This window comes from Camelina sativa, chromosome 11 (assembly GCF_000633955.1).
Source record: "Camelina sativa cultivar DH55 chromosome 11, Cs, whole genome shotgun sequence".
Classification (NCBI taxonomy): domain Eukaryota; kingdom Viridiplantae; phylum Streptophyta; class Magnoliopsida; order Brassicales; family Brassicaceae; genus Camelina; species Camelina sativa.
In genome coordinates, this window is record NC_025695.1 from 47,181,544 (window position 1) to 47,206,435 (window position 24,892).

The following is a 24,892-nucleotide window of genomic DNA, read 5'->3' on the forward strand; positions in this document are numbered from 1 at the left end:
AAAATAGAGAGAAAACAACTTAAATCCCTCGGTTCCTAGCTATTCTTTCAAACTATCCCATGTTGAAGCCTGAGCTCAAAGTCCTTTCAATATATGACACTTCGATCATAATCATGTTGTACTACGGCCCTGTTGAATTTAAAATTTGGTCATCAAAAGCATAGTAACTTCCCTGAAGCTTGCAAGAAAGAGAAGAGTCTGACGCATACTTTTATCATCTCCTCTGATAACTTACGCTTTCTCTAGCTACTGTTTGCTTTGTGAAGTAACTAAAAACAAGAAAACGTTAGAATCTTGGTAAACAAAAAATACACCAAGCCCACTGACCTTAAGGTCTATATTCCTTGTCTCATCTATTTTTTAATGAGTTTTTTGTTTTGTTTTTTGGATGCTAAAAATTTACAAAATAGTGTGATTACTAACCAGATTTTGAATCCAGTCTTTGATCGTCAGAGATTCCTCCACAACTCCACAAATCCAATTTGTTTCCGCATCATCACGTAGGTTTAACATTCAATGTTTTAAATCATCTTTTAAGATAGTTTTTAAATTTTTGATTTTTCTTTTCTTTCTTTTTGGATTTAATAAAGCTTTTGTAATGAACCAAAGAGAACCTATCAATCCAACAAGTTGTGGTCGGATGGTTATTAAGTTGGGAAAGACGTATGACAACTCTTCATGCTTTGAGATTGATTTCAAATTAGCATGAAATAAATTTACTGCAGCTTAACCTGATGACAAGACTTGCGAGAAACTCCTCTTTAAGCTAAGGGAGGGACCTTACAGTTACAAATCGACTTTGTATTATACAGCTTACAAAACTTGAGAGGAAACACAAATCAAACCAATTAAACCGAAATCGAAATTGGAAAAGAAAACAATTAGATTAGTAACCAAAATGAACCGGGAACATCAAGTTGCTGAATTGTTTATTGACCGGGCAGCAGCTGCCCAAAATATCCCAATTTCCTTTGAACATGCCGTCTGCCCGCTGACCAAACAGATGTCCTTCTTTTCTTAGAAAATAAATTTCCATTTTTATACTATTTCCATTTATATTGATATTTCAACCGACTAAAAGACACCATTGACCTAATTTCCCAAGCCTTCTTCTATATAAACCAAACCTCCTCTTGCATATTAATCCTCTCATAAACTTTAGAAGCCTCCTTTGTGTCTCCTCCTTATTCGATTCCATGTCTTTCTATCTTTTTCTTTCTAGGTTTTAGCCTACTATATACGTTTTGCTTGTCTCTTACACGTTATTGATACTTGTCATAAGATAGTATCCATTAATAGTTGGATAACAGATCTGAATCTTATGCTTAAAAATGTCACAAGTTTTGTTTTTTTTGTTTTTGTTTGGTGCGTTCTATAGTTCTTTTTGTTCAAAATCTTAGATTTTGCTAGTTTGGTTGAATCACTACTTGTCCATTCCAATAGTAGCTACAGTTTTAAGTCTTTCTTAGTCAAGATAGTAATCTTTTGAATGAGATATGTGCAAAAATCTTCCATCCGCATGTCATGACTCTTTCGTAGGCAGAGCGGCCATCTTTTGCATAGATTGATTTATAAAGTGCCTCATTTCATGTTTGACCCTTCGGTGTGTAAAAGATCGCGATTTCAATATCTTTTTAGTAATATTGAAATCGATTTTTTACCTTATGGCATACATTATTACCATTATATATTTTTAACCCGTTGTTTTTGAACGTTGTTTTTCTTGAGCGATGTTTGTGTCCAGTGCAGTGGTGCTACATGGGAAATAAAATTTAAAGTGTAAATGACTAACACTTCCCTTGATTGACTTATTTCTTGGATGATAAGGATTAAACGATTGCGATACAGATTAAACGATGGCTTTGAGAAAGTTGAAATGTTGGGATAAAGTTTATGCTACCAAACCCTAAAAAATAAAGCAATTTGAAAAGAACATTATGGACTTTTTCAGACAAGATATTCACATTCCCCTAAAAGTAAAGATATCGTAACTATTTTCGGAAGAAAATCCAATTTCCATAAATTGAAGAGCTTTGGACACTTTTCCAATTACTATATGATTCCAAGAAAATGTGTTGGTGGACTGGAGTCACATTAAGCACTTCTCAAAGCATCTGGAAGCATAAATTTGTTCTTTCAACAGTAGGAGTTTCTCTTCACTTAAAGAACTTGAAACAGATGTGTTATATATTTCTCTGTAAAAATTTGAACTGGACTGTAAAAAAGCAAGAAAGCTGTTTAATACATCAAGACTGGGTCTGGGAAGGTGATGATAACCACATGAGGAAACTTGATATAGACCAAATTGAAATCACACCTAAAACCTGTATCACATTCAAAAGTGTACCCAGCGATTTCTTGATTGCCAGATTATTAACAGTTGACTCTGCTCCTTTAACCGTAAATGACAATGCTGTTACTAATTGTGCCGCTCTGTTCAGCTGATGTAGTCTGTATACCTACAAAATCAATAAAGGTTCCTTCAAAAATGTGTTAAAGTGAGATATTTTAGAAGTGTTTGGTTTTAAAGAGAGTGATTTACATACCTGAAAGATGATGGGGATGACAGGAGATGATGGAGAATTGCGGTATCTAGCATACTGTTCAAATGCAAATTGAACAACGATACCAACAAGGTACGGTGCAAGAGTAGCAGATGCTGCAGGTCCAGTCCATGGCCAGACGAATCCCATTGTCACCATTGGAATCATAAGACTAAGCACTAATGTTGCTACAGAGGAGATTCTTTGTCCTAGCTGAGAAGGATTGGTTCGGTTCTGAGGAATAAATCCGGATGATTTTCTTGAACGGTCTATTATCATAAGAAAAGCAGCAACTCCACAGTAGAAGAGAGCCTCAGTGAAGAACAGTATGAGGAAGTCTGCATATAGAAGAATATTAATTCAATGACTGTGTCTCTGCAATTTTGGAGGAGAAAGGTCAGAAGTAAATCGAAAAAGGGAGAAGCAAGAATTAACCTGTGAGCAAAGAGTCTTCAAAAACTGCTGAGACTATTCTTCTTAAGTAAACCGGAGGTAAAATGAAAGATGAAACTAAGACAGCAGGACCAATGAGCCAGAGAAGGCTTCCCCATGTGCTTTTGGCTTCAAGAGGGACAATGATATTATTCTCGGTTTTATTCCGTTGATTATAAAACGAAATGAAACCCGGTTTGCCGTCTCCATTGTATGAGATATTGGAACTACTGTCTTGAGGCGGAGCTTCAGGACCAGTTTGGTGACCTACTGTTTCTAGATCGTCGGGTGGTTGGTCAGTGTATTGGAACTGGTCTTCTGCAGTAGCAAGAGGCAAATAAGCTCTCTTTTGGGAGATTTCTCTTGGTTTTTGGTCTCTGAAGGAAAGGTGAAGAGAACTAACTGCTCATAATAAAGTGAAACACGATCAGAAATCTTACTCACAAATCATAACTCATACCTGAAAGCGGAAAAAGACTAAAGGGGCTTACTTTGATCACGTTTAAGGTGCAGAGGATGGTAATAATGGAGATGAGCAGGTTGATGCCTTGATGAAGGAAACTGGAGTTTTGAAAAGGTGAAAGTCAGCAAAATATCCATAAACATGGCGGTAAGAAGACTGAGAAACAGCAGGTAATAACTACATAACAACAACAACAAATGAAACAAACACTTGATTTCATCCCATCATAAACTAATAAGCATATTGATCAGATGAAGTTCAGATAATGTAGAGAGAACAGAGATTGCATTGTCCGAATCAACTTTTAAGTTCGAATTGCTCTTTAACTTCACTTCAAACTCACTGATATTTCAATGTCACAACCAAAGTGTTCCTAGCTATAGATCACATGAATTTTGAATAACAAAATTGGTTCTTACTCTCTCAAACCACATTATCTAAACGAACAGTACAAGAAACATATATCCAGACAATACATTGGGAGCAAGAAACACAGATGCAGCATAGAAGAAACTCTAAGAAAGATTGATTACAAAAGTGTGTTACCTGAAAGGAATTGCGAGGTTGAAAAGGTGAGAAAAAGGAAGGAATCACAGAAGAAGCCGAGGAGGACACTAATTTAGCAGCCATGACCGGTGAAGGATGAAGAAGCAATACACAGTTGATGCCACTTAAACCCTAGCCGAGCAACAAGGGTTTGATCTATTCTATTTATCACATAAACGGGCAAAACCCCATGATATAGATAAACACGAATTCCTCAAGTTTCCCACAAAGACAAAAACTTTCGCACAAAAATCAAACCTTTTCTCCGCTACGGAAAGAGAAGCAGAGAAACAAAATTTGAAAACTTTCCGAGAAATTAAAGAGAAAGGCTATTTGGGGAAAGTGAGGAGAGCAATGGCTTGGGCTTAGCTCAGGGATTGTTGGATGTATGTATTATTCATTTGAACAAATCTCCATCTTACACAGACCTGTCTAGGTTTCTCTTCTCTCTTGTGTTCTAAAATCCAAAAAGTTTTGTCTTTTGTTCTCTTACCTCTACTACTTCACAGGTCAAATCAATTTCTTTAAATTTGGACCCGGTCAGAATCCGGTCCGAGTTTGATTCTGAAGTCAGCCTCTTTAAAATCCGAACTAAACCGGATAAATCACGATATGAATAACCGGACGGAACCGGTCGATTTGTGGTTTGACTGAATCCCATAGTCTTTTCTCCTCGCCGTCACGATTCTTCGACTTCTTGTTTGGTTCCTTTTTTAAAAAAGTAAACGACAATATCCGAATTCGATTCGTTTCTTCAATTCCTTGGTTTAGCCAGCAAAGATTGGCACGAAACAAGAGCTGAAGACATCTGTTGTAGGTATTGTCGCTGTGTCCGATTTCTGGTGGATCCTTAAAAAAGATATAGTCTTTCGCAAAGAGAAGAAATGGGTTCTATGTTCAGTGCAAACCGATTGAGCAAGGAAGAGATGGAGGTCACCATGAACAAAGCCAAAGAGATCGTCTCCTCGTACCCTGTCGTTGTCTTCAGGTCTTTTTAGTACTCGGACTTTCTTTTTTGTTCTTCTTAAGTTTTCTCAATGATTGTGTATTTGTTGATGATTTGGGTATTGTTGGAGATGTTATTGTCCACCTTCTTAAGATGTCTCTGAGGTTTTGTTTTATCGAAAGCTGGAGTCTTTTACCATGTAGAAAAGCCAGTTCTCAATTTTAAAAGTAGTTAGATGTAGCTGTAAAAGATAACAGTATTGGATCCAATTCTCAACTTTTGGGAAGCTAGGGATCATCACTAGTTGACTAATTGTCGAATTCTTTTAAAATCTTACTGTTTTTTTTTTACTAAGGGTCTGCCTAGTTAAATGCTGTTAACGGTTGAGCTTCTATGAATAGAATGGATCCGTGCAAGCTACTAATGGGGTTTCAGAGTTTTCCGTTTGCTCCCACTCTTTCAGCTTTTTGAGTCTTAGTTTTGATCCATGTTCTCTTTTGCAGCAAGACTTACTGTGGTTATTGCCAGAAGGTGAAACAGTTGCTGACAAAGCTAGGAGCAAGTTTTAAAGTATTTGAGCTCGATGAGATGAGTAAGAAACCAAATCCCCTGTCCACTCAATACCTGTAGTAATGATATCTTGTTTCTAGTTTTCTCATGGAAAAGTTATGGATATGATCTCTAGAGAAGCACTGTTTCATTATTAAGACGTACTGAGAGAATCTCTAATACTGTGGTTTGTGGTATCTTACTCAACAGGTGATGGAGGTCAGATCCAATCAGCTCTGACAGAGTGGACTGGACAGAGCACAGTTCCAAACGTCTTCATCAAAGAAAAACATATTGGTGGATGCGATAGTAATAGAAAACTAGAAAAAGCTCTCTACACCTTGATTAAGTTTTCAGGTCAAAATATCTAAGTAACTGTTCATTTTGGGTTTTGCAGAAGTGATGGAGAGTAACAAGCAAGGCAAGCTTGTGTCTTTACTTACTGAAGCTGGTGCTATAGCCAATAACTCTTCCCAGCTTTGGTGAAACTCGAAATCAGCGTCTTACTTAGGACGACAAAGATAAAGTATGTGAAGAAGAATGTCATGTTTTAAATCATGAGAAACGTATGTGTGATGTAATCAAATAAAGAAGGATCCTTGTCCTTGTTTAACTCTGTTTTACACAATAACATCAAAAGTGTGCTCTTCACGTTGCTGGTGTTTGGTTAATGGGAAAATTGATTCTGAGTAAAACGCTGTTGGGAGTTTCTAGACCACTGGGGGTATTGCTTTGTGTTATTATTATAGAAAGACTTTTTTACTTCTGAAGTTGACTTCGTACAAATGTGCTAATTTAACTAAAATCCAATCTCGAAGCAATTTGACTCGATTCAACCAGAAGAAATCGTAAGATTGGCAAGAAACACCTGTAAAGAGATGATTTGACTGATTTCTGCTAGATCCTTAAAAAGGTATAGTCTTTAGCTAAAATTTGATTGGGTTCTCTGTTCAGTGAAGGAAGAGGTAGAGATGGCGATGAACAAGACCAAAGCTCCATTAGCATATTATACTTGACTCTTTTCCCACGTTTTGAGTTGGTCTTAAGTTTTGAACTTTGTTTTCTCTTTTGCAGCAAGACAGTCTTGTTTGCTCTGCTGGCTATTGAGTTTTGGTGTAGTTTCTTGACATTTTGAGCAAAAAATTGGATAGTTTTGAACAATATTGGGAGTTGTTTGTATATTTCTCTTAACACTTTTTTTCCAGTTAATGTTTTTTGTGTTTGTGATTGATGATGATGGTTTCTTTAGAATGAACCATGTGATAGCTTGCTAAACAAAAGATAAAAGTGGAATTAGTGTATTATTAATAATTTTTTTTTTCTGACCGTTAGGAATTAGGATCTAATACGATTTCCATTTGTTTTGCAAAAAAGGAAAATTTAATCCTAGGATTTCCATCAATATATAAATATATATATTTTTTTAAAATTAATCCTAAAGGAAAGAAAACAAGTTTTCCTATTTCTATTTGATGTAAAGTGTGAAACCCTAAAAATCTTATAAATACTCTCATCACTCATCATTCATTCATCTTTCGGTGGAAAAAAAAAAACTCATCTTTCTTCTTTGTTGCTCTCTCTGCGACTGAGAGCGAACAAGCGCTCTGCGAATTGTCTTAGTGGGAGAAGATCGCCGCCGGTGGTCTCGGGACGACTATGATGAAGAAGCCGATGGATCGATCATCCCATTGTTCGACTCCAACTAATTAAGTAAGCTTCTCTCTTTCTCTCTCCGTCTCTCTGCCTTTTCCTTCATAATGGATTCTAATTGAGTATTTCTTAATTGTCTTGGCCGGAGAAGCAAAATCAGCGGATTCCGAGAGCGATGCAGGATAGGATCAAAGCAAAGACGACGAGCCCTTCTTCGTCTTCTTCTTCTTCGGTACTCTCTGATCTCGCTTTCTTCTCTTTTCATCCTTCTTCTTCTTCGTGTTTGCAAATTCTCATACCTCTCTGTCTTTTTTTTTTCTAGGGTTTTTTTAGACAAGATTGCAAAACCATGATCGAGACGTGAATCTATGTCTGAAGCCAGAACTACGGGGAGAGATTGTGTCTGCTACATGTTCTTGCTTCTTCCTCAACCACCAATTCATCAACTCCTCTTCTCTCCTCCACGGTTTGGCTTCCAATTTTGCTTCTTTCTTTCGTTTTGATCTCTGTTTCAATTGTTTCTCTAATTAAAATCAGAACACGGTCGCCGGCGTTCCTACCGTACCAGCATCAATCTGATTTTGAAGGTACCTATGTTACAGTTTTCATTCCCTTACATATAAACAATTGATGAAGCTAAATTGCTGTTGTGTCTTTACTTCTCAGATTTTGAGTTTTCTAATTTTGTAAGCTTCTAACTTTCCTGTGTTTTGTTTCTTCTTGCAGATTGAACCATTCCATACCTTTTGCTAGGAGCTCTCTAGTTCTCATCCTGCTCAAGTACTACGGAGATTTGGTGTGTCTCTCTCTCTTTACTTCTCAGATTATGGTAAGCTTCTTACCAAAGTTTCTGTTGTGTTTGGTCTCTGAGCTTTTTTTACTTTCCTGTGGTAATGTTCATAGTGCAGGTAAAGTGGATTGGATCTTCCACGCTTTTTGGATCCTCTGATTGGAGAGAACCTTTCGTATGTTGTCATGTTTTATACAGATACCTTTTGTATGGAGATATCTCGACAAAGGCTCGTCTTACCTAAGGTAACTCATTCTTCCTATATGTTTGTATTTGTTGACAACTCTGTCATGTGCTTTGTTTTGAAATCATAGATTTGTGTTTGATGCAGGTAACGATTGTTAAACCATTTAGTTTTCCGCTGGAGATTCCATTGGGTGTCTGCTACTCTGTTCTTGCTTCCTCAATCCTCACCCACCAATTCAACTCGTCTCTCTCTCTCTCTCTCTCTCTCTCTCTCTCTCTCTTCTCCTCCCCCCATGGTTTGTCTTCCCAATTTTTGCTTCTTTGATCTCTGATGATTAGTTTTATTCTTTTTCATTTGAAGCGACGAAGTAGATTCAGAACACGGTCGCTATGCTAAGGTCTGGAGAATTGACGAAGAAGATTCAGAACCAACACTAAGATGAACTACTTCTCTGTACAGTAATAACATCAAACTGGTTCCCTTTTTATGTTCTGTTTTACTATTATCCACCCTTGTACACTCTTTTTTTTTCTTATCAGAATCCAACCATATTGACTTAACTCTTTTTTTGTGTTTTGGTTTGTTTTTGCAGATTGAACCATCCCATTACCTTTTGCTACCCTAGATGCCGACGAGCCAGCTCTCTGGTGCTCATCCTGCTCCTCCTGAAGCACTACACATCTCTCTGGTGTGTGCGTCTTTACTTGTCTGACTTTGAATTTTGTAATTTGGTAAGCTTATTATAACTAAAGTTGCTCTTGTGTTTGGTCTCTGAGCTTATTTTTACTTTAATGTGTGTTATGTTTATAGTGCAGGGAAAGTTGATTTGGATCTAACACGCTCTTGGATTGGTGATTGATATCCTAACTGCTATGGCTATAGAGCTCTCTGGTCTTGTGTGTGTCTTTACTTCTCAGACTTTGAATTTTATAATTTGGTAAGCTTGTTACTAAAGTTGCTCTTGTGTTTGGTCTCTGAGCTTTTTTACTTTCCTTTGTTATGTTTAAGCTTGTTACTAAAGTTTCTCTTCTGTTTGGTCTCTGAGCTTTTTTACTTTCCTTTGGTATGTTTATAGTGCAGGGAAAATCGGATTGGATCCTCTCAATCATAACACGCTTTTGGATCCTCTCAATGGAGAGAACCCTTTCAATATTAAAGTGGGTGAAAGCAGCAATTCTCAGGTACGTAGTGGACAGCAAGGTACGGTATTAATTATTCTTCACATTGAATATAGTCTCTTCCTAATTGTACTGGTTACATCTGTTTGAAGTAATACAATGTTACTTGGCTAGGTAAGCATTGTAATGGAGCTATGGAGTTGAGTGAAATGGAAGACTGTTGGCAATGGAAGATACACAAGGAGCCAAGTGAAGAGCCGAGATGTTTGTTCAGTTGACTGGTGGTGGACTCGAGGCTGCTGTTTGCGGAGCAAACTCAAAAAGGTCAAGGTTCGATCCTTCTTCTTCTTGATTTTTCCTTTGTATTGTCTAATTTAGTCACCCTTTCTTTCTTTTTTTTTCTGCAGAGTTTTGGTGGGGCACTTTGCGCCGTAAGGACTCAAACAAGTGCTCATAACTTGTACATGTTTCCAAGGTATTTCTCTTATTTATATGACTAAAAATTACTCTTGTAGCTTGGATGATTGGTTGGTTCACGTTGTTTAACTAAAATTACAACTTTTGGATTTATATACGTAGATGATATTTCCATGGATGTTTGATGAGACTCATTCCTTGATGCCATTCAAATCTGCTGCTGCTGATCTCTTGGTCAAGATTAGAGTATTCGCCGGCCTCTATTATATGATATATGATAGTTGCCAAGGTCTGTTTCTCTTAATCTTCATCTGCTTTTCTTTTCTTTTCTTATCTATCCGACTAATATACTTTTTTTTCACCTCGTCTCTTTTTGGTAGGTGCATTTTGGCCATGGAAGATACTCAAGGAGCCAAGTGAAGAAGATCCCAAATGTTTGTTCACTTGACTTGGTGTACTCGAGGAAGGATGCTGCATGCAGAGAGCATTACTCAATGGGCCAAGGTTCCATTCTTTTTTCTCTGTTATTTTTCGGTTTATTTTACGCACTAGCGCTTTAGCTTTGGTAGTACATGATGAGCCTTGACAGAACTGCGACTTATCATGGCTTTGTTGCAGATTGTACATGATGAGCTGTGAAATTTCTGGGTGGTGGACAAGTATTTGGTACTCTCTTATCTAAAGAGGAAGCAAAAGACAACGACTCCCTGGAAAAGACCTCTTCGGATACAATTAGATTTGGTACTCCCACTTTCTCTCTTTTCATCCTCCTCCTTGTTTGCAATTCTCATATTTCTCTTTTTCTTTGTGATATTCTGTGTTGTAACTTTGCAGCTTCGTGGGGGTCTTAAGCTCCTATCTAAACCTCCAGAGGTTTGCTTCTTCTTTTTTTTTCTTTACATCTTCCCATATATATAATTTGGTCTCCTTCATTCCTCCCTTCATAATCGTCTCTTGTTACTTGTTAGCAATAGATTGAATATCCTGGATTCGTTCTAACTTCCTTTTATCTTTGTGTTTAGGATTATCCGGTTCTTTTGGTGTGGATTTGATGCCATCTTTTGCAACTTATCTCGTCCAATGCCTGGGGGATCAGAGTTGGTGGTTATGCAAGTTTTGCTTTTTCAGGCTGGTAACGTTTCATATATACTTGGTCATATGCTTTAATTTTTTTTTTTTTTTTTTTTTAACTGGCTCACAAATTATTCAACTTTATAGGTCCCCAAGCTTTATATATGAAGTTGTTGGTGTCTCCAATTTTAACCGAGCTTGGGAAAGGTACTATTTACATTATCATTCATGTCCTACCAGAATTCTGTTTTTCCTTTGGTTTTCTGAATCTTGTAATCTCTGTTGCAGGTCAAGAACTACTCGTGGCCTAACGTTGATGTTCATAGCGGAGTGCTGCTGAACTCTTATCGTCTAAACCGAAAGCAAGGTACAAAACTGCATCGTTATCATTTAATTTGACTAACCCTGGGCCTTTTTTTGCTGAATCTTGGTTATTTTATAAAAAAATTTAACCTCTCTTTCAAATATAGATACTATACTGTGCTTTTTGGCTGTCACAAGGAGCCTCGTCATCTGCTAACAGGTACATACACATACATGCCTTTCGTGCTATTGACAGTTATCGTTTGAATATACCCCCACTCTTCTTTGTGATGCTGTTATCTTTCTCTTCTCAGGTACCTGATATGGGACCTGGCTCTTGGACTGCCACTTGAGCGGCCAAATAGTCCAAAGATGTAGAGGTTACATGTCCTCCAAAAGGTGAAACTTTGGAGCTTCTTGTGTTTTAAGCTCCTCTCTAAACCACCGAGGTTTTCTTTTCTTTTTTTTTACATCTTATATAATTTGGTCTCCTTCATTCCTCACATGACCATCGTTGCTTGTTGCTTGTTAGCAATATAGATTGAATATCCTGGATTTGGTCTAACTTCCTTAATCTTTGTGTCTTTTAGGATTATCATGTTCTTCGGTGTGGGTTTACGGGCAACTTCTCTCGTCCAAAGCGTTGGGAGATCACAGTTGGTGGTTACGCGACTTTTGCTTCTTCAGGCTGGTAACGTTTTATATCCGTTGATGGGTGGAGGAGAAGTATCTAAACTACACTTTGCTAAGTCAGGTCATCATCAAACTGAATTTGAAGGTACGTATGTTACAATTCTTCCTTCCCTTAATGTCAGAACTTTTAAAAAATAAAAGTAAATAAGCTTCTTCTAATTCTTTTTTTTTTTTGTGTGCAGATCAGAGACATGCTATGGTTTGAAGTATGAATGAAAAGATTCAGAACCAACACAAAGATGAACTTCCCCTACAGTAACAATATCAAACTGGTTCTAGTTACTCTCTTTTACGTTCTGTTATGTATTATCCACCTTATACTCTTTTATGTTATGTATCTCTCCACTCTCAGAATCCTGCCGTTGAATTAATTTTTGTGTTTTTTTGTAGATTGAACCATTCCATACCTTTTGCTACCCTAGATGCCGAGGAGCTCTCTGTTTCTCATCCTGCTCAAGTACGCCAGCGAATGGGACTACATACGCTGGACTCGGAGGAAGAACAACTGGAGCTCCTCATAGTCACTGGTAAGAGAAATCAGAACTATCCCAAATTTCCACAAGTCTCTGTAGATGTGATTGTAACCAACACAAAGATGAACTTCCCCTACAGTAACAATATCAAACTGGTTCTAGTTACTCTCTTTTACGTTCTGTTATGTATTATCCACCTTATACTCTTTTATGTTATGTATCTCTCCACTCTCAGAATCCTGCCGTTGAATTAATTTTTGTGTTTTTTTTTGTAGATTGAACCATTCCATACCTTTTGCTACCCTAGATGCCGAGGAGCTCTCTGTTTCTCATCCTGCTCAAGTACGCCAGAGAATGGGACTACATACGCTGGACTCGGAGGAAGAACAACTGGAGCTCCTCATAGTCACTGATAAGAGAAATCAGAACTATCCCAAATTTCCACAAGTCTCTGTAGATGTGATTGTAACCCTTGTTTTGGTCTCTAATATCAGGTCGATTATGTTGCGTGGCAATGTGATCAAGATGCTTTTTGTTCACGAGGTTGGTCTGATCATCATCTTAAGTCAGTCTCTTCTTCTCTTCCCTTTGACATTGATGTAACAAATCTGTGCAGGTCGTAGTAGGGAACTCGGTGAATGGGACTATATTCTCTGGACTCAGAGGAAGAACAACTGGAGCTCCTCAGAATCACTGGTAAGAGAAATCTAAACAATCCCAAGGAGATAAGTCGATGGACCTTAAAAGAAAATAGTTTTGTTCTATATATTCGAAGATACTAAAGTTATGGAGATATGTCGACAAAGGCAGCTCATCTGCTCACCGTACCTAAGATACACATTCGTTCTATATGTTTGTATTTGGTGACAACTCTGTTTTGTGCCTTTTTTTTGAAACCATAGATTTGTGTGTGATGCAGGTAACAATGGTTAGACCATTTATTTTCCCGTTGGAGATGCCACCACTTCAACTGATGGGGGGCATTATAATATACACATGGTAATTAACAAACCTCTTCTTAGAGTGGACAGCAAAGTATTAATTATTCTTCACATTGAATATAGTCTCTTCCTAATTGTATTGGTTCCATCTGTTTGAAGTAATACAATGTTACTTGGTTAGGTAAGCATTGTAATGGAGCTATGGAGGAGTTGGTTGAAATGGAAGACTGTTGGCAATGGAAGATACACAAGGAGCCAAGTGAAGAGCCGAGATGTTTGTTCAGTTGACTGGTGGTGGACGTGAGGCTGCTGTTTGCAGAGCAAACTCAAAAAGGTCAAGGTTCGATCCTTCTTCTTCTTGATTTTTGAGACTTTAACAAGTGCTCATAACTTGTACACATGATTGTTGCTAAGGTCTGCTTCTCTGAATCTTCATCTGCTTTTCTTTTCTTATCTATCCGACTAATATACTCTTTTTTACACCTTGTCTCTTTTTGGTAGGTGCATTCTCGCCATGGAAGATACACAAGGAGCCAAGTGAAAAAGATCCCAAATGTTTGTTCACTTGACTGGAGGAAGGATGCTGCTTGCAGAGAGCCAAACTCAATGGCCAAGGTTCCCTTCTTCATTCTCTGTGTATTTTTGTTTCTTTTACGCATTAGCGAATTTGCTTTGGTAGTACATGATGAGCCTTGACTGAACTGTGACTTATCCTGGCTTTGTTGCAGATTGTACTCTTGATGAGCTAGTGAGATTGCTGGGCGGAGAAGTATTTGGTACTCTCTGATCTAAAGAGGAAGCAAAGACAACGAGTCCCTGGAAAAGACCTCTTGGGATACAATTAGATTTGGTACTCTCACTTTCTCTCTTTTCATTCTTCTTCTCATATTTCTTTGTTTACAATTAGATTTGGTACTCTCTACTCTCAGTTGGCTCTTTGTTTGCAGTTCTCATGTTTCTCTCTTTCTTTGTGATGTTCTGTGCTGAGTAGAGAGGCCAGAGATATGGGGCTGGTTGAAATCGAAGACTGTTGGCCATGGAAGGTACATTACACAAGGAGCCAAGTGAAGAGCTGAGATGTATGTTCAGTTTTTTTCTCTGCTTTTTCTACCCTTGAGCTCAATTTTGGGATTCTCTTGGTGGTTTTACTAATAAATGAGTCTCCCAGATGTTAGAAGGTTTATTCAGTTCTATTAGTGACCAATCCGTTGGGATGGGGAGTCATTCGTGGAGTCAGACCAGATCAGCAGCTGGTCAAGGTATTTTTTGTTTTTGTTTCATCTCCTTATTCCTTAGTCCTTAGCATAATGGTTTCTATAGCTCTATCGTTTTGGTTTGAATAGTACTGAAGTGTGGCTTTTCTTTGATATGTTGCAGATTGTACTTGATGAGCTACTGAAATTGGCGGGTGGATGAGAAAGTATCTGAGCTACACTTGTACTCAGAGCTGCATTCACCGGGCTACCAGCATTTCAGCTCTAATCATAACACGCTTTTGGATCTTCCAATCATAACACGCTTTTGGATCCTCTCAGTGGAGACAACCTTTCAATAGTAATAAAGGTTCTCAAGGGGATGAAACATGAACTCAGGTAATAGCCTATCAAAACCTTTATTGCTACTGCGAAGTTGTATCTGTCTCAATACTAACTTTTCTGTTCTATGTTGCAGCCATTTATATTTGTGGACAGCTTCTCCCAGTGCCCCCATGCATGGCTCTCCTTAACCCTTTCAAACCCCACAGAAGGTATCATATACTAACTTTCAAGCTCCAATCATACTGAAGTGTGGCTTACCATGGATGTGTTTCAGATTGTACTTGATGAGCTACTGAAATTGATGGGTGGAGGAGAAAGTATCGGAGCTACACTTCCTTGTACTCAGAGCTGCATTCAACGGACTACCAGCAATTTAGCTCCCCTCTCTCCTACACGGGTTGGCTTCTAATTTTGCTTCTTTTTTTTTCGTTTTGATCTCACTTGAGTGGGTTTCTAGCAATAAAGTAGATTTAGAACACGGTCGCCGCCGTTCCTACAGTAACAGCATCAAACAGATTTTGAAGGTATGTATGTACAGTTCTTTCATCTTTTAATGTCAGCTTCTTCTAATTTATTTTTTTGGTGCAGATCGGAGGTATGCTATGGTTAGAAAAATGAATGAAAAGATTCAGAACCAACACAAAGATGAACTTCGCCTTACAGTAACAACATCAAACTGGTTGCTCTTCTTGTTATGTTATATATCATCCACCTTATACTCTTTTATGTAATATAGCTTTATCACCTTCTCTCTGCCCTCAGAATCCAACCATTGACTTAATTTTTTGTGTGTTTATTTGTTTTTGCAGATTGAACCTTTCCATACCTTTTGCTACCCTAGATGCCGACGAGCTATATGGTGCTCATCTTGCTCTCACGTACTACAGAGCTTTGGTGTGTGTGTCTTTCCTTCTCAGATTGAATTTTGTAATTTGGTAAGCTTCTTACTAAATTTTCTGTTGTGCTTTTTTGACTTTCATGTGTTATGTTTATAGTGCAGGGGAAATGGATTGGATCTTCGAATCCTAACTCGCTTTTTGGATCCTCTGATTGGAGAGAACCTTTCAATCTTAAAGTGGATGCAACAGGTTCTAGCCTACCAAAACCTTTCTTCGTATTGCCAATTTGTATCCGTCTCAATTCTAACTTTAATTTTTCCTATGTTCTATGTTGCAGATACTAAACTCATGTTCTTGTTTTCATACAGATACCTTTTGTATGGAGATATCTCGACAAAGACCCGCTCATATGCTCGCCTTACCTAAGGTAACACAAATTTTATTAAAGTTCTTTTTCTGATTACCAAATTGATGTCTGAATGTGTTTCTGATTACCAGTTTTGTTCATATATTTGGCGTTTTCTTTACTCCCTGGGTTAAGGAGGCTTATTGCAGAGCAAACTCAAAGGCCAAGGTTCAACATTTTTTCTTTGTTTTTGTTTTTTGTTTTTTGTTTTTGCCCTTGAGCTCAAAACTTGATTTCTCTTGGTGGTTTTGTTAACAGGTGAGTCTCGCAGTTGTTAGAAGGTGTTAGTGACCAAGCCATTGGGATGGGCATCATTCGTGGAGTCAGACCAGATCAGCATTTGGTGAAGGTATTTTTGGTTTCTGTTTCATCTCCTTCGTCCTTCCACATATTTTTTCATTGGCATAATGGTTTTGTATAGCTGTGTCACTCTATCGTTTTGGTTTCAATAGTACTAACGTGTGGCTTATCATGGATATGTTGCAGATTGTACATGATGAGCAAGTAAAATTGATGGGTGGAAGAGAAGTATCTAAGCTACACTTCCTTGTACTCAGAGCAGGATTCACCGGGCTACAAGCATTTCAGCTTCTCTCTCTCCTAGACGGTTTGGCTTCCAGTTCGTAAGTGACCTTTTCGTTCCATCAAATAATCTTGAGATTTCCATGTCTTAACATCCTAACTGGTTATCATTTTGTTTCTTCAGGTTTCTACAAAATACCATCTTTATGCCATTGTGGAGCGTTCCATGTCATGTCTTGCTACTGCGCAAGACCATTTTATTGTTTCTGGTATGAAGTTGCACATTTGTTATTTTTCCTGTGTTGCTTAGGTTTTCCCTGCTCACTTTCTCATTAGGCGTGTTGTGTTTTTTTCCTCATCACAGAGGTTTCTTTCGGGTGCTTGCCATGATCTCCCTTTGATGGCTGCTGCAGTAGTGTCTTTAGCACTTGGGATGAAAAAACAGAGGTTTGTAGTGAAAACAGTTTAATAAGAATCTGGCTCTTTCCACTTTGACAAGTGTAACGTCAACTGCAATTTAACCTTGGTCTGACATAATTTTGCCTATTTGGAAACTAATATCGACAGGGTATCAAAGAAGGTTGGTATGATGGAGGAAGCATTGCATTTCCAGTGATTCTTGTCACAGGTAATGTTAACTTGTTTCACTTAATATGGGAAATTTTTATAATGACTCTTAGTGTTCTTCTGATGCTTTTTGTCTCCTCTGCAGCTGTCAGTGACTACAAACAGCCTCTCCATTTTTAAAACTTGAGTGATGAAAAGAGATTCATACATCTAGAGGTATAGATTTGCACCAATGTAATTTTTCCTCCCTCAATAATCTTTTTTCTTGTTCCCTCCTTAGTTACACTACACCTGTGTTGATTGGTGCAGGTGACCAGAGGTGGAAGACGAGTGGATATTTCAATCTATGACATTGTGGTGGGTGATCTCATCTCAACATTGGAAATCAGGTAGGTGGTCGTCTCTCCTTTTCATTTTGTTTTTGTCCATGTGTCTAATCGAAATTAAAATTTATGCAAATCGTGTGTGTTTTTTCTTGTTTCCTATCATAATAAAAATCGTTGACGTTCTTGTTGATTCAAGAAGTGGTGCTGCTGCTTTGAAGGAGGTTTGTGTTCTTCTTCTTTGAACAATTATGTCATAGAAAGTTACTTAATTAACGTTTGATGTTGATCGTTTACTCTTAATTAGGTGTCAATAGGTATCGGAGAAAACGATTAAACGGGTAAGATGTGAAGAGCGAACCCTTTTATCCTGATCGAATGGCTGTACGAATTCTATGAATGGCAACAGAAGCTGTAAGTTCTTTCAACCATTACATTCTTTTCTTGCTTGTGTGTTTACATACGCAGATTCTGAAACAAATTTTGACATACAAAAGGATAAGTCTATGAACTTAAACTTATAATTTGTGGCGTTTATACTTGGTACCCTCTTTTTCTGCCGTATGCTGCATCCTTCAGAAGTCTATTCTATGATCATATGCAACTGATGAAGCCACGGTTGGAGACCATCCGGGAGGAAATGCAAAACAAGGTATGTGAACTTTTTCCATTACAGCCATACATCATGTGATTCCTCCTCACTTTGGGAGTTTCTAGACCACTGGACATTGCTTTGTGTTATTATTATAGCAAGACTTTTTTACTTCTCAAGTTGACTTCGTACAAATGTGCTAATTTAACTAAAATCCAACCTCGAAGCAATTTGACTCGATTCAACCAGAAGAAAAAAAACAATAAAACTCGTAAGATTGGGTTCTCTGTTCAGTGAAAAAACGGATGAGCAAGGAAGAGATGGAGACGGCGATGAACAAGACCAAAGAGATTGTCTCCTCGTACCCGGTCGTTGTCTTCAGGTTTTATGCTTTTGTTGTTTCTGAGGTTTTCAGTTACCAATCCGTTGGATCGTCATAGGTTTATACTTAACCAGCAACGGATTGGTAAATGCTAAATGAAATCAATCTTGTTCTTTTTGCAATTATCATCGACTCACTCTGGTTAATTCTGGGTTTCAATTCTCAACTTCAAAAAGTTTCATTAGCTTATAGTTGACTCTTTTCCCACTTTTTGAGTTGGTCTTAATTTCACTTGTGAAGTGTGAACTGTGAAGTCTTAACTTTTGAACTATATTTTCTCTTTCGCAGCAAGACTTACTGTCGTTATTGCCAGAGGGTGAAGCAGCTGCTTACACAACTTGGAGCAAGTTTTAAAGTACTTGAGCTCGATGAGATAGGTAAGAAACAAAATTTCTAATAATAATGATGATATTCTCGACAAACCTGAATCATATTGATGCTTTTGCTTGTTCTTCTTGAAAACAGGCGATGGAAGTAAGATCCAATCAGCTTTGTCAGAGTGGACTGGCCAAAGCACTGTTCCAAGCGTCTTCATCAAAGCAAAACATATCGGTGGAAGCGATAGTAAGAGAAAATTTTAGACAACCTCTCTTTCTCTGCACCTTAATTTAGACTATGGTCGAAAATCAAAGCTGAAAAATTAAACTGGTCATTTTGTGGTTGCTCTGTTTTTTGCAGAAGTGATGGAGACTTACAAGCAAGGCAAGCTTGTGCCTCTCCTTACTGAAGCTGGTGCTCTTTCCAATATCCCTTCCAAGCTTTGATATAACGCTCAAACCAGTGTATGTTTAGATCATGAAAATGTATTGTCACTTAACCCAAATAAAAGAAATATCCTTTCTCTTTGTTAACTCTGTTTACACAAAACATCCCAAGGTTTGGTTAGATTAATGGAATAAAGATTTGAGTTAACACTCTCCTGAGCTGAACCACTGGACGACATTGGCGGTGACACAGTCGGAATGCACTAGAACAACAAGCGTTGGTTCTAGAATTAAAGAATCAAGTTTGCAAGCGACAAACTTGAAGAAATATGCTCTGGAATCCACCAGAAAGGTAAAGCTCGAAAATTCAAGACTTTTGATTGATAAGAATGAATAATAGTTGTCTAAAACATAAGACCTAGCTCTCTATATATAGAGAAAGCCTACTGCATAAAATAGGAAAATTACTAGAATCCTAATTAGAAAAGGAAAACACTAAAATAGGAAAATATCTAGAAAGAACTTGTTAACCGTCTCCTGCATCAGTCTCCTCCACCTCCAAAGAACTCGACCCCGAGTTCTCATCTGGATAAAGAACACAATCGGCATGATACTCATAAATGTCAGCTACATTGAACATATGAGAGATGTTCATGTCGTCGGGAAGATCCACTACATAAGCATTGTCATTGAGTGTCTTCAATATCTTGAACGGACCATACTTGCGCGGTTGAAGCTTGCGATAAGTACCAACTGGAAACCTTTCTTTTCTGAGAAACACCATTACTTCATCTCCTTCTTTGAAAACTTTGAGCCTGCGACATTTATCTGCTGCTTTTTTATTCTTTTGCCCAGTTGCTTCCAAGCTTGCTCGAACTGCTTTTTTAGTGTCCAAAATGTCTTTAGCCATTGCCTCAGCTGACGCACTAACTCCAGGAGCCTTCGGTAATGGAACTAAATCGACTACATGCTTCGGGATAGAGGTATACACCAAGGAAAATGGTGATTTTCCTGTAGCTGAATGCATGGCCATGTTGTATGCGAATTCCACCTGTGGCAAAGCGAGATCCCACTGTTTTGGTTTATCACCACAAACACTTCGTATCATATTGCCCAATGTCCGGTTGGTCACCTCGGTTTGTCCATCACTCTGCGGATGAGCCGTAGAGCTTCTTTTCAAATTTGTTCCAAACAGCATCCATAACGTAATCCAGAAATGGCTGAGAAACTTGGTATCTCTGTCTGAAACTATTGATTTAGGAACTCCATGGAGATGCACAATTTCTCGAAAGAACAATTTGGCTATGTTGGTTGCATCTGCGGTCTTCCTACAAGCAATGAAGTGTGTCATTTTGGAGAGNAAAAAGTTTCATTAGCTTATAGTTGACTCTTTTCCCACTTTTTGAGTTGGTCTTAATGTCACTTGTGAAGTGTGAACTGTGAAGTCTTAACTTTTGAACTATATTTTCTCTTTCGCAGCAAGACTTACTGTCGTTATTGCCAGAGGGTGAAGCAGCTGCTTACACAACTTGGAGCAAGTTTTAAAGTACTTGAGCTCGATGAGATAGGTAAGAAACAAAATTTCTAATAATAATGATGATATTCTCGACAAACCTGAATCATATTGATGCTTTTGCTTGTTCTTCTTGAAAACAGGCGATGGAAGTAAGATCCAATCAGCTTTGTCAGAGTGGACTGGCCAAAGCACTGTTCCAAGCGTCTTCATCAAAGCAAAACATATCGGTGGAAGCGATAGTAAGAGAAAATTTTAGACAACCTCTCTTTCTCTGCACCTTAATTTAGACTATGGTCGAAAATCAAAGCTGAAAAATTAAACTGGTCATTTTGTGGTTGCTCTGTTTTTTGCAGAAGTGATGGAGACTTACAAGCAAGGCAAGCTTGTGCCTCTCCTTACTGAAGCTGGTGCTCTTTCCAATATCCCTTCCAAGCTTTGATATAACGCTCAAACCAGTGTATGTTTAGATCATGAAAATGTATTGTCACTTAACCCAAATAAAAGAAATATCCTTTCTCTTTGTTAACTCTGTTTACACAAAACATCCCAAGGTTTGGTTAGATTAATGGAATAAAGATTTGAGTTAACACTCTCCTGAGCTGAACCACTGGACGACATTGGCGGTGACACAGTCGGAATGCACTAGAACAACAAGCGTTGGTTCTAGAATTAAAGAATCAAGTTTGCAAGCGACAAACTTGAAGAAATATGCTCTGGAATCCACCAGAAAGGTAAAGCTCGAAAATTCAAGACTTTTGATTGATAAGAATGAATAATAGTTGTCTAAAACATAAGACCTAGCTCTCTATATATAGAGAAAGCCTACTGCATAAAATAGGAAAATTACTAGAATCCTAATTAGAAAAGGAAAACACTAAAATAGGAAAATATCTAGAAAGAACTTGTTAACCGTCTCCTGCATCAGTCTCCTCCACCTCCAAAGAACTCGACCCCGAGTTCTCATCTGGATAAAGAACACAATCGGCATGATACTCATAAATGTCAGCTACATTGAACATATGAGAGATGTTCATGTCGTCGGGAAGATCCACTACATAAGCATTGTCATTGAGTGTCTTCAATATCTTGAACGGACCATACTTGCGCGGTTGAAGCTTGCGATAAGTACCAACTGGAAACCTTTCTTTTCTGAGAAACACCATTACTTCATCTCCTTCTTTGAAAACTTTGAGCCTGCGACATTTATCTGCTGCTTTTTTATTCTTTTGCCCAGTTGCTTCCAAGCTTGCTCGAACTGCTTTTTTAGTGTCCAAAATGTCTTTAGCCATTGCCTCAGCTGACGCACTAACTCCAGGAGCCTTCGGTAATGGAACTAAATCGACTACATGCTTCGGGATAGAGGTATACACCAAGGAAAATGGTGATTTTCCTGTAGCTGAATGCATGGCCATGTTGTATGCGAATTCCACCTGTGGCAAAGCGAGATCCCACTGTTTTGGTTTATCACCACAAACACTTCGTATCATATTGCCCAATGTCCGGTTGGTCACCTCGGTTTGTCCATCACTCTGCGGATGAGCCGTAGAGCTTCTTTTCAAATTTGTTCCAAACAGCATCCATAACGTAATCCAGAAATGGCTGAGAAACTTGGTATCTCTGTCTGAAACTATTGATTTAGGAACTCCATGGAGATGCACAATTTCTCGAAAGAACAATTTGGCTATGTTGGTTGCATCTGCGGTCTTCCTACAAGCAATGAAGTGTGTCATTTTGGAGAGCCTGTCAACAACAACAAACACAGAATCCACACCTCGTTGAGTCCGTGGTAATCCCAACACAAAATCCATAGACAGGTCTTGCCAGATATCATCAGGAACGGGTAATGGCATGTAAAGGCCCGTATTCTGAGATTGACCTTTAGAAACCTAACATATATAACACCTCCGAACAATAGCTCCAGCGTCCTTCCGAAGATGCGGCCAATAATACCTTTCCTCTAAACTTGCGATTGTCTTATCACGTCCCAAATGACCACTAAGACTACCGCCATGTAAATCTCGTATCAACTTCTCGCGCAGAGAAGAACAAGGAATGCAAAGCCTATCTCCTTTAAAAAGATAGCCGTCACGTTCATGGAAATCAACCGAAGGGTGCTTCTTACAACACTTGACCCACAATTCTTTGAATTCTTCATCTTGTTCATACAAATCTTTTAAGAACTCAAAACCCACAATCTCATANCTCCTTACTGAAGCTGGTGCTCTTTCCAATATCCCTTCCAAGCTTTGATATAACGCTCAAACCAGTGTATGTTTAGATCATGAAAATGTATTGTCACTTAACCCAAATAAAAGAAATATCCTTTCTCTTTGTTAACTCTGTTTACACAAAACATCCCAAGGTTTGGTTAGATTAATGGAATAAAGATTTGAGTTAACACTCTCCTGAGCTGAACCACTGGACGACATTGGCGGTGACANTCACCTTTTGGCTGTGAAGAAATTTGAGAGCTTGATGGTCCGTGAAAAGTATAAACTCACGCTGAACCAGATAGTGCTCCCATTGTTTCAAGGCTCGAAACACAACATAGAACTCCTGATCATAAGTACTCCACTTCTGGCGTGCTTCACTTAGCTTTTCACTAAAGAAAGCGACAAGTCGCTTCTCTTGTGACAGTACAGCCCCTATTCCCACGCCACTTGCGTCACACTCCACTTGAAACACTTTATCAAAATCCGGTAATGCTAATACTGGAGCAGTACAAAGCTTCTCCTTAATCAATGCAAAGCTCTCGTCTTGTTCCGGACCCCATTGAAACTTTCCCTTCTTCAAACACTCTGTAATAGGCGCAGTAATGGTACTGAAGTCTCTCACAAACCTTCTATAGAAGGTAGCAAGACCATGAAAACTACGTACTTCAGTTACGGATTTAGGAACAAGCCAATCTTGGATTGCACTCACTTTGGCTTCGTCCACCTGAATCCCATCCTCACCAACGACAAACCCCAGAAATAACAACTTGTTTGTGCAGAATGTACACTTCTTTAGGTTCACGTACAACTGATTTTCTTGGAGAACTTGCAAAACCTGCTTTAAATGCCCCAAATGGTCGTCCCTGGTTTTGCTATAGATCAAAATATCATCGAAGTAAACTACTACAAAAGATCCAATAAAAGGACAAAAAATCTGATTCATCATCCTCATGAAAGTGCTAGGAGCATTTGATAATCCAAAAGGCATTACCAACCATTCATACAATCCGTCTTTGCTCTTAAAAGCAGTCTTCCATTCGTCTCCAGGCCTGATGCGAATTTGGTGGTATCCACTTTGTAGATCGATTTTCGAAAATAACTTCGCTCCGTTTAGTTCATCAAGCATATCTTCTAATCTAGGGATAGGAAACCGGTACTTGATTGTTATCTTGTTAATGGCTCTAGAATCAACACACATTCGCCACTGATTACCCTTCTTTGGAACGAGAAGAACCGGTACAACACAAGGGCTCATGCTCTCGCGGATTAACCCTTTCCTCAGCAAATCTTCAATCTGGTCCCTTACAATTTCGTTCTCCTTAGGACTAAGTCGATAGTGGGGAAGATTAGGTAGGCTAGAACCTGGAATCAAGTCAATGTGATGCTGAATATCACGCATAGGAGGTAGGTCGTTAGGCAGCTCTTCCGCAACTAACTCCTTGTAATCTTCCAAAATTTCTAACACCTCATGTGGAGTTGTTGTCTCCTCCATCACGGCACTCATCACCCCTTTGATCACAATTGGATAAAAACACTTCGATTCCTTAACCGACTTGTCAAGTTCTTTATCATCATATGACATGACGAGGAAGCTTGACTTCTTCTCCTTTGTGACACTACCAAAATTCTTTACAGGAGCCATTGCAATCTTATGAGTCCCCCATGTAAACATAATCACATTGTCACGTCCTCGGTACGTAATGTCGTTATCATACTGCCATGGTCGCCCAAGGAGAATATGACAAACATCCATATCCAAAACATCACAGATTATCTCTTCTTTGTAATGCTTACCAATTGATAAAGGAATTTTGCAAGTTTCGCTAACCCCTACTTTAGATCCTTTCTTCACCCATCCGAGACCATATGGTTTCTCATGACGAGTCGTGGGCAGTTTCAAATAATCCACCAGCTTTTGAGAAACTAAATTCTCGGAACACCCATTGTCAATGATCACATTGCACACCTTGTTCTGAATAGAACAATGCGTTTTAAACAGATTCTTGCGTTGTCCTTCTTCTTGGGATGATAGCAACAGTCGCTGTAAAACAATGTTGATTCTGTCCTCAGATTCCTCTTGCGCAAATTCAACTCCCTCATACTCATCATTCTCCGCAAAATCATCCTCTTCTTCTTCTTCTAAGAATGCAACCGTTCTTCGACTGGGA

At 38.5% G+C, this 24,892-nt stretch overlaps 4 protein-coding genes across 48 annotated transcripts; 3 read left to right on the forward strand and 1 right to left on the reverse strand.

Annotated features, from left to right (window-relative positions):
- Positions 2,161–4,469, reverse strand: LOC104726905. Its single transcript, XM_010445866.2, has 5 exons — positions 3,985–4,469; positions 3,467–3,536; positions 2,979–3,377; positions 2,547–2,881; positions 2,161–2,459 (listed from the first exon to the last, which is right to left on the reverse strand). Exons 1-5 carry the CDS (start codon positions 4,066–4,068, stop codon positions 2,247–2,249), a joined length of 1,101 nt encoding a protein of 366 aa, XP_010444168.1. The 5' UTR covers positions 4,069–4,469; the 3' UTR covers positions 2,161–2,246.
- On the forward strand, positions 4,678–6,174 carry LOC104726906 (glutaredoxin-C1-like). The gene is made up of 4 exons (XM_010445867.2): positions 4,678–4,972; positions 5,434–5,522; positions 5,690–5,788; positions 5,877–6,174. The coding sequence occupies exons 1-4, from the start codon at positions 4,869–4,871 to the stop codon at positions 5,963–5,965; spliced, it is 381 nt and encodes a 126-aa protein (XP_010444169.1). The 5' UTR covers positions 4,678–4,868; the 3' UTR covers positions 5,966–6,174.
- On the forward strand, positions 7,007–22,951 carry LOC104729046 (glutaredoxin-C1). 45 transcript variants are annotated; one of them, XR_758110.1, is made up of 54 exons: positions 7,007–7,189; positions 7,278–7,361; positions 7,452–7,595; positions 7,698–7,716; positions 7,856–7,925; positions 8,033–8,164; positions 8,251–8,348; positions 8,467–8,564; positions 8,699–8,837; positions 8,917–9,043; positions 9,182–9,306; positions 9,399–9,548; positions 9,632–9,699; positions 9,804–9,930; positions 10,022–10,145; positions 10,260–10,382; positions 10,476–10,514; positions 10,664–10,773; positions 10,860–10,919; positions 11,001–11,079; positions 11,183–11,235; positions 11,330–11,414; positions 11,606–11,793; positions 11,891–11,980; positions 12,099–12,235; positions 12,457–12,724; positions 12,798–12,877; positions 13,101–13,180; positions 13,304–13,462; positions 13,624–13,737; positions 13,851–13,972; positions 14,114–14,201; positions 14,291–14,381; positions 14,500–14,714; positions 14,794–14,869; positions 14,935–15,184; positions 15,249–15,339; positions 15,470–15,554; positions 15,656–15,748; positions 15,868–15,926; positions 15,998–16,073; positions 16,164–16,254; positions 16,392–16,528; positions 16,612–16,696; positions 16,792–16,874; positions 16,995–17,055; positions 17,140–17,210; positions 17,304–17,383; positions 17,517–17,541; positions 17,625–17,731; positions 17,897–17,969; positions 18,204–18,291; positions 18,580–18,668; positions 18,757–18,870. XR_758110.1 is itself a non-coding variant. In XM_019232851.1 (52 exons), exons 47-51 carry the CDS (start codon positions 18,215–18,217, stop codon positions 22,759–22,761), a joined length of 351 nt encoding a protein of 116 aa, XP_019088396.1. In that variant the 5' UTR covers positions 8,038–8,164; positions 8,251–8,348; positions 8,467–8,564; positions 8,699–8,837; positions 8,917–9,043; positions 9,182–9,306; positions 9,399–9,548; positions 9,632–9,699; positions 9,804–9,930; positions 10,022–10,145; positions 10,260–10,382; positions 10,476–10,514; positions 10,664–10,773; positions 10,860–10,919; positions 11,001–11,079; positions 11,183–11,235; positions 11,330–11,414; positions 11,606–11,793; positions 11,891–11,980; positions 12,099–12,235; positions 12,457–12,724; positions 12,798–12,877; positions 13,101–13,180; positions 13,304–13,462; positions 13,624–13,737; positions 13,851–13,972; positions 14,114–14,201; positions 14,291–14,381; positions 14,500–14,714; positions 14,794–14,869; positions 14,935–15,184; positions 15,249–15,339; positions 15,470–15,554; positions 15,656–15,748; positions 15,868–15,926; positions 15,998–16,073; positions 16,164–16,254; positions 16,392–16,528; positions 16,612–16,696; positions 16,792–16,874; positions 16,995–17,055; positions 17,140–17,210; positions 17,304–17,383; positions 17,517–17,541; positions 17,625–17,731; positions 17,897–17,969; positions 18,204–18,214; the 3' UTR covers positions 22,762–22,779; positions 22,874–22,951. The 45 variants fall into 45 exon arrangements, 9 of the variants coding, with proteins under 9 accessions (XP_019088396.1, XP_019088397.1, XP_019088395.1 ...); XR_758128.1 differs by having other exon boundaries at positions 7,281–7,361; positions 7,667–7,716; XR_758104.1 differs by having other exon boundaries at positions 7,281–7,361; positions 7,856–7,958.
- On the forward strand, positions 20,425–21,098 carry LOC109124673 (glutaredoxin-C1-like; the record flags this gene model as incomplete). The annotated part of the gene is made up of 3 exons (XM_010447944.2): positions 20,425–20,563; positions 20,652–20,750; positions 20,865–21,098. Coding segments are annotated over 3 exons (324 nt in total), but the record flags the coding sequence as incomplete, so codon positions are not given.

Excerpts from the sequence above, each read along its gene's own strand:
- LOC104726906 (XM_010445867.2), top strand. The coding sequence starts at position 4,869 with ATGGGTTCTATGTTCAGTGCAAACCGATTGAGCAAGGAAGAGATGGAG. Across the intron at positions 4,973-5,433 it reads TACCCTGTCGTTGTCTTCAG|CAAGACTTACTGTGGTTATT; the intron begins GTCTTTTTAGTA and ends TCTCTTTTGCAG. Across the intron at positions 5,523-5,689 it reads ATTTGAGCTCGATGAGATGA|GTGATGGAGGTCAGATCCAA; the intron begins GTAAGAAACCAA and ends CTTACTCAACAG.
- LOC104729046 (XM_019232851.1), top strand. The coding sequence starts at position 18,215 with ATGAGCAAGGAAGAGATGGAGACGGCGATGAACAAGACCAAAGAGATT. Across the intron at positions 18,292-18,579 it reads TACCCGGTCGTTGTCTTCAG|CAAGACTTACTGTCGTTATT; the intron begins GTTTTATGCTTT and ends TCTCTTTCGCAG. Across the intron at positions 18,856-18,969 it reads ACATATCGGTGGAAGCGATA|AAGTGATGGAGACTTACAAG; the intron begins GTAAGAGAAAAT and ends TGTTTTTTGCAG.
- LOC104726905 (XM_010445866.2), bottom strand. The coding sequence starts at position 4,068 with ATGGCTGCTAAATTAGTGTCCTCCTCGGCTTCTTCTGTGATTCCTTCC. Across the intron at positions 3,537-3,984 it reads AACCTCGCAATTCCTTTCAG|TTTCCTTCATCAAGGCATCA; the intron begins GTAACACACTTT and ends TCAAAACTCCAG. Across the intron at positions 2,882-2,978 it reads TGAAGACTCTTTGCTCACAG|ACTTCCTCATACTGTTCTTC; the intron begins GTTAATTCTTGC and ends TTCTATATGCAG.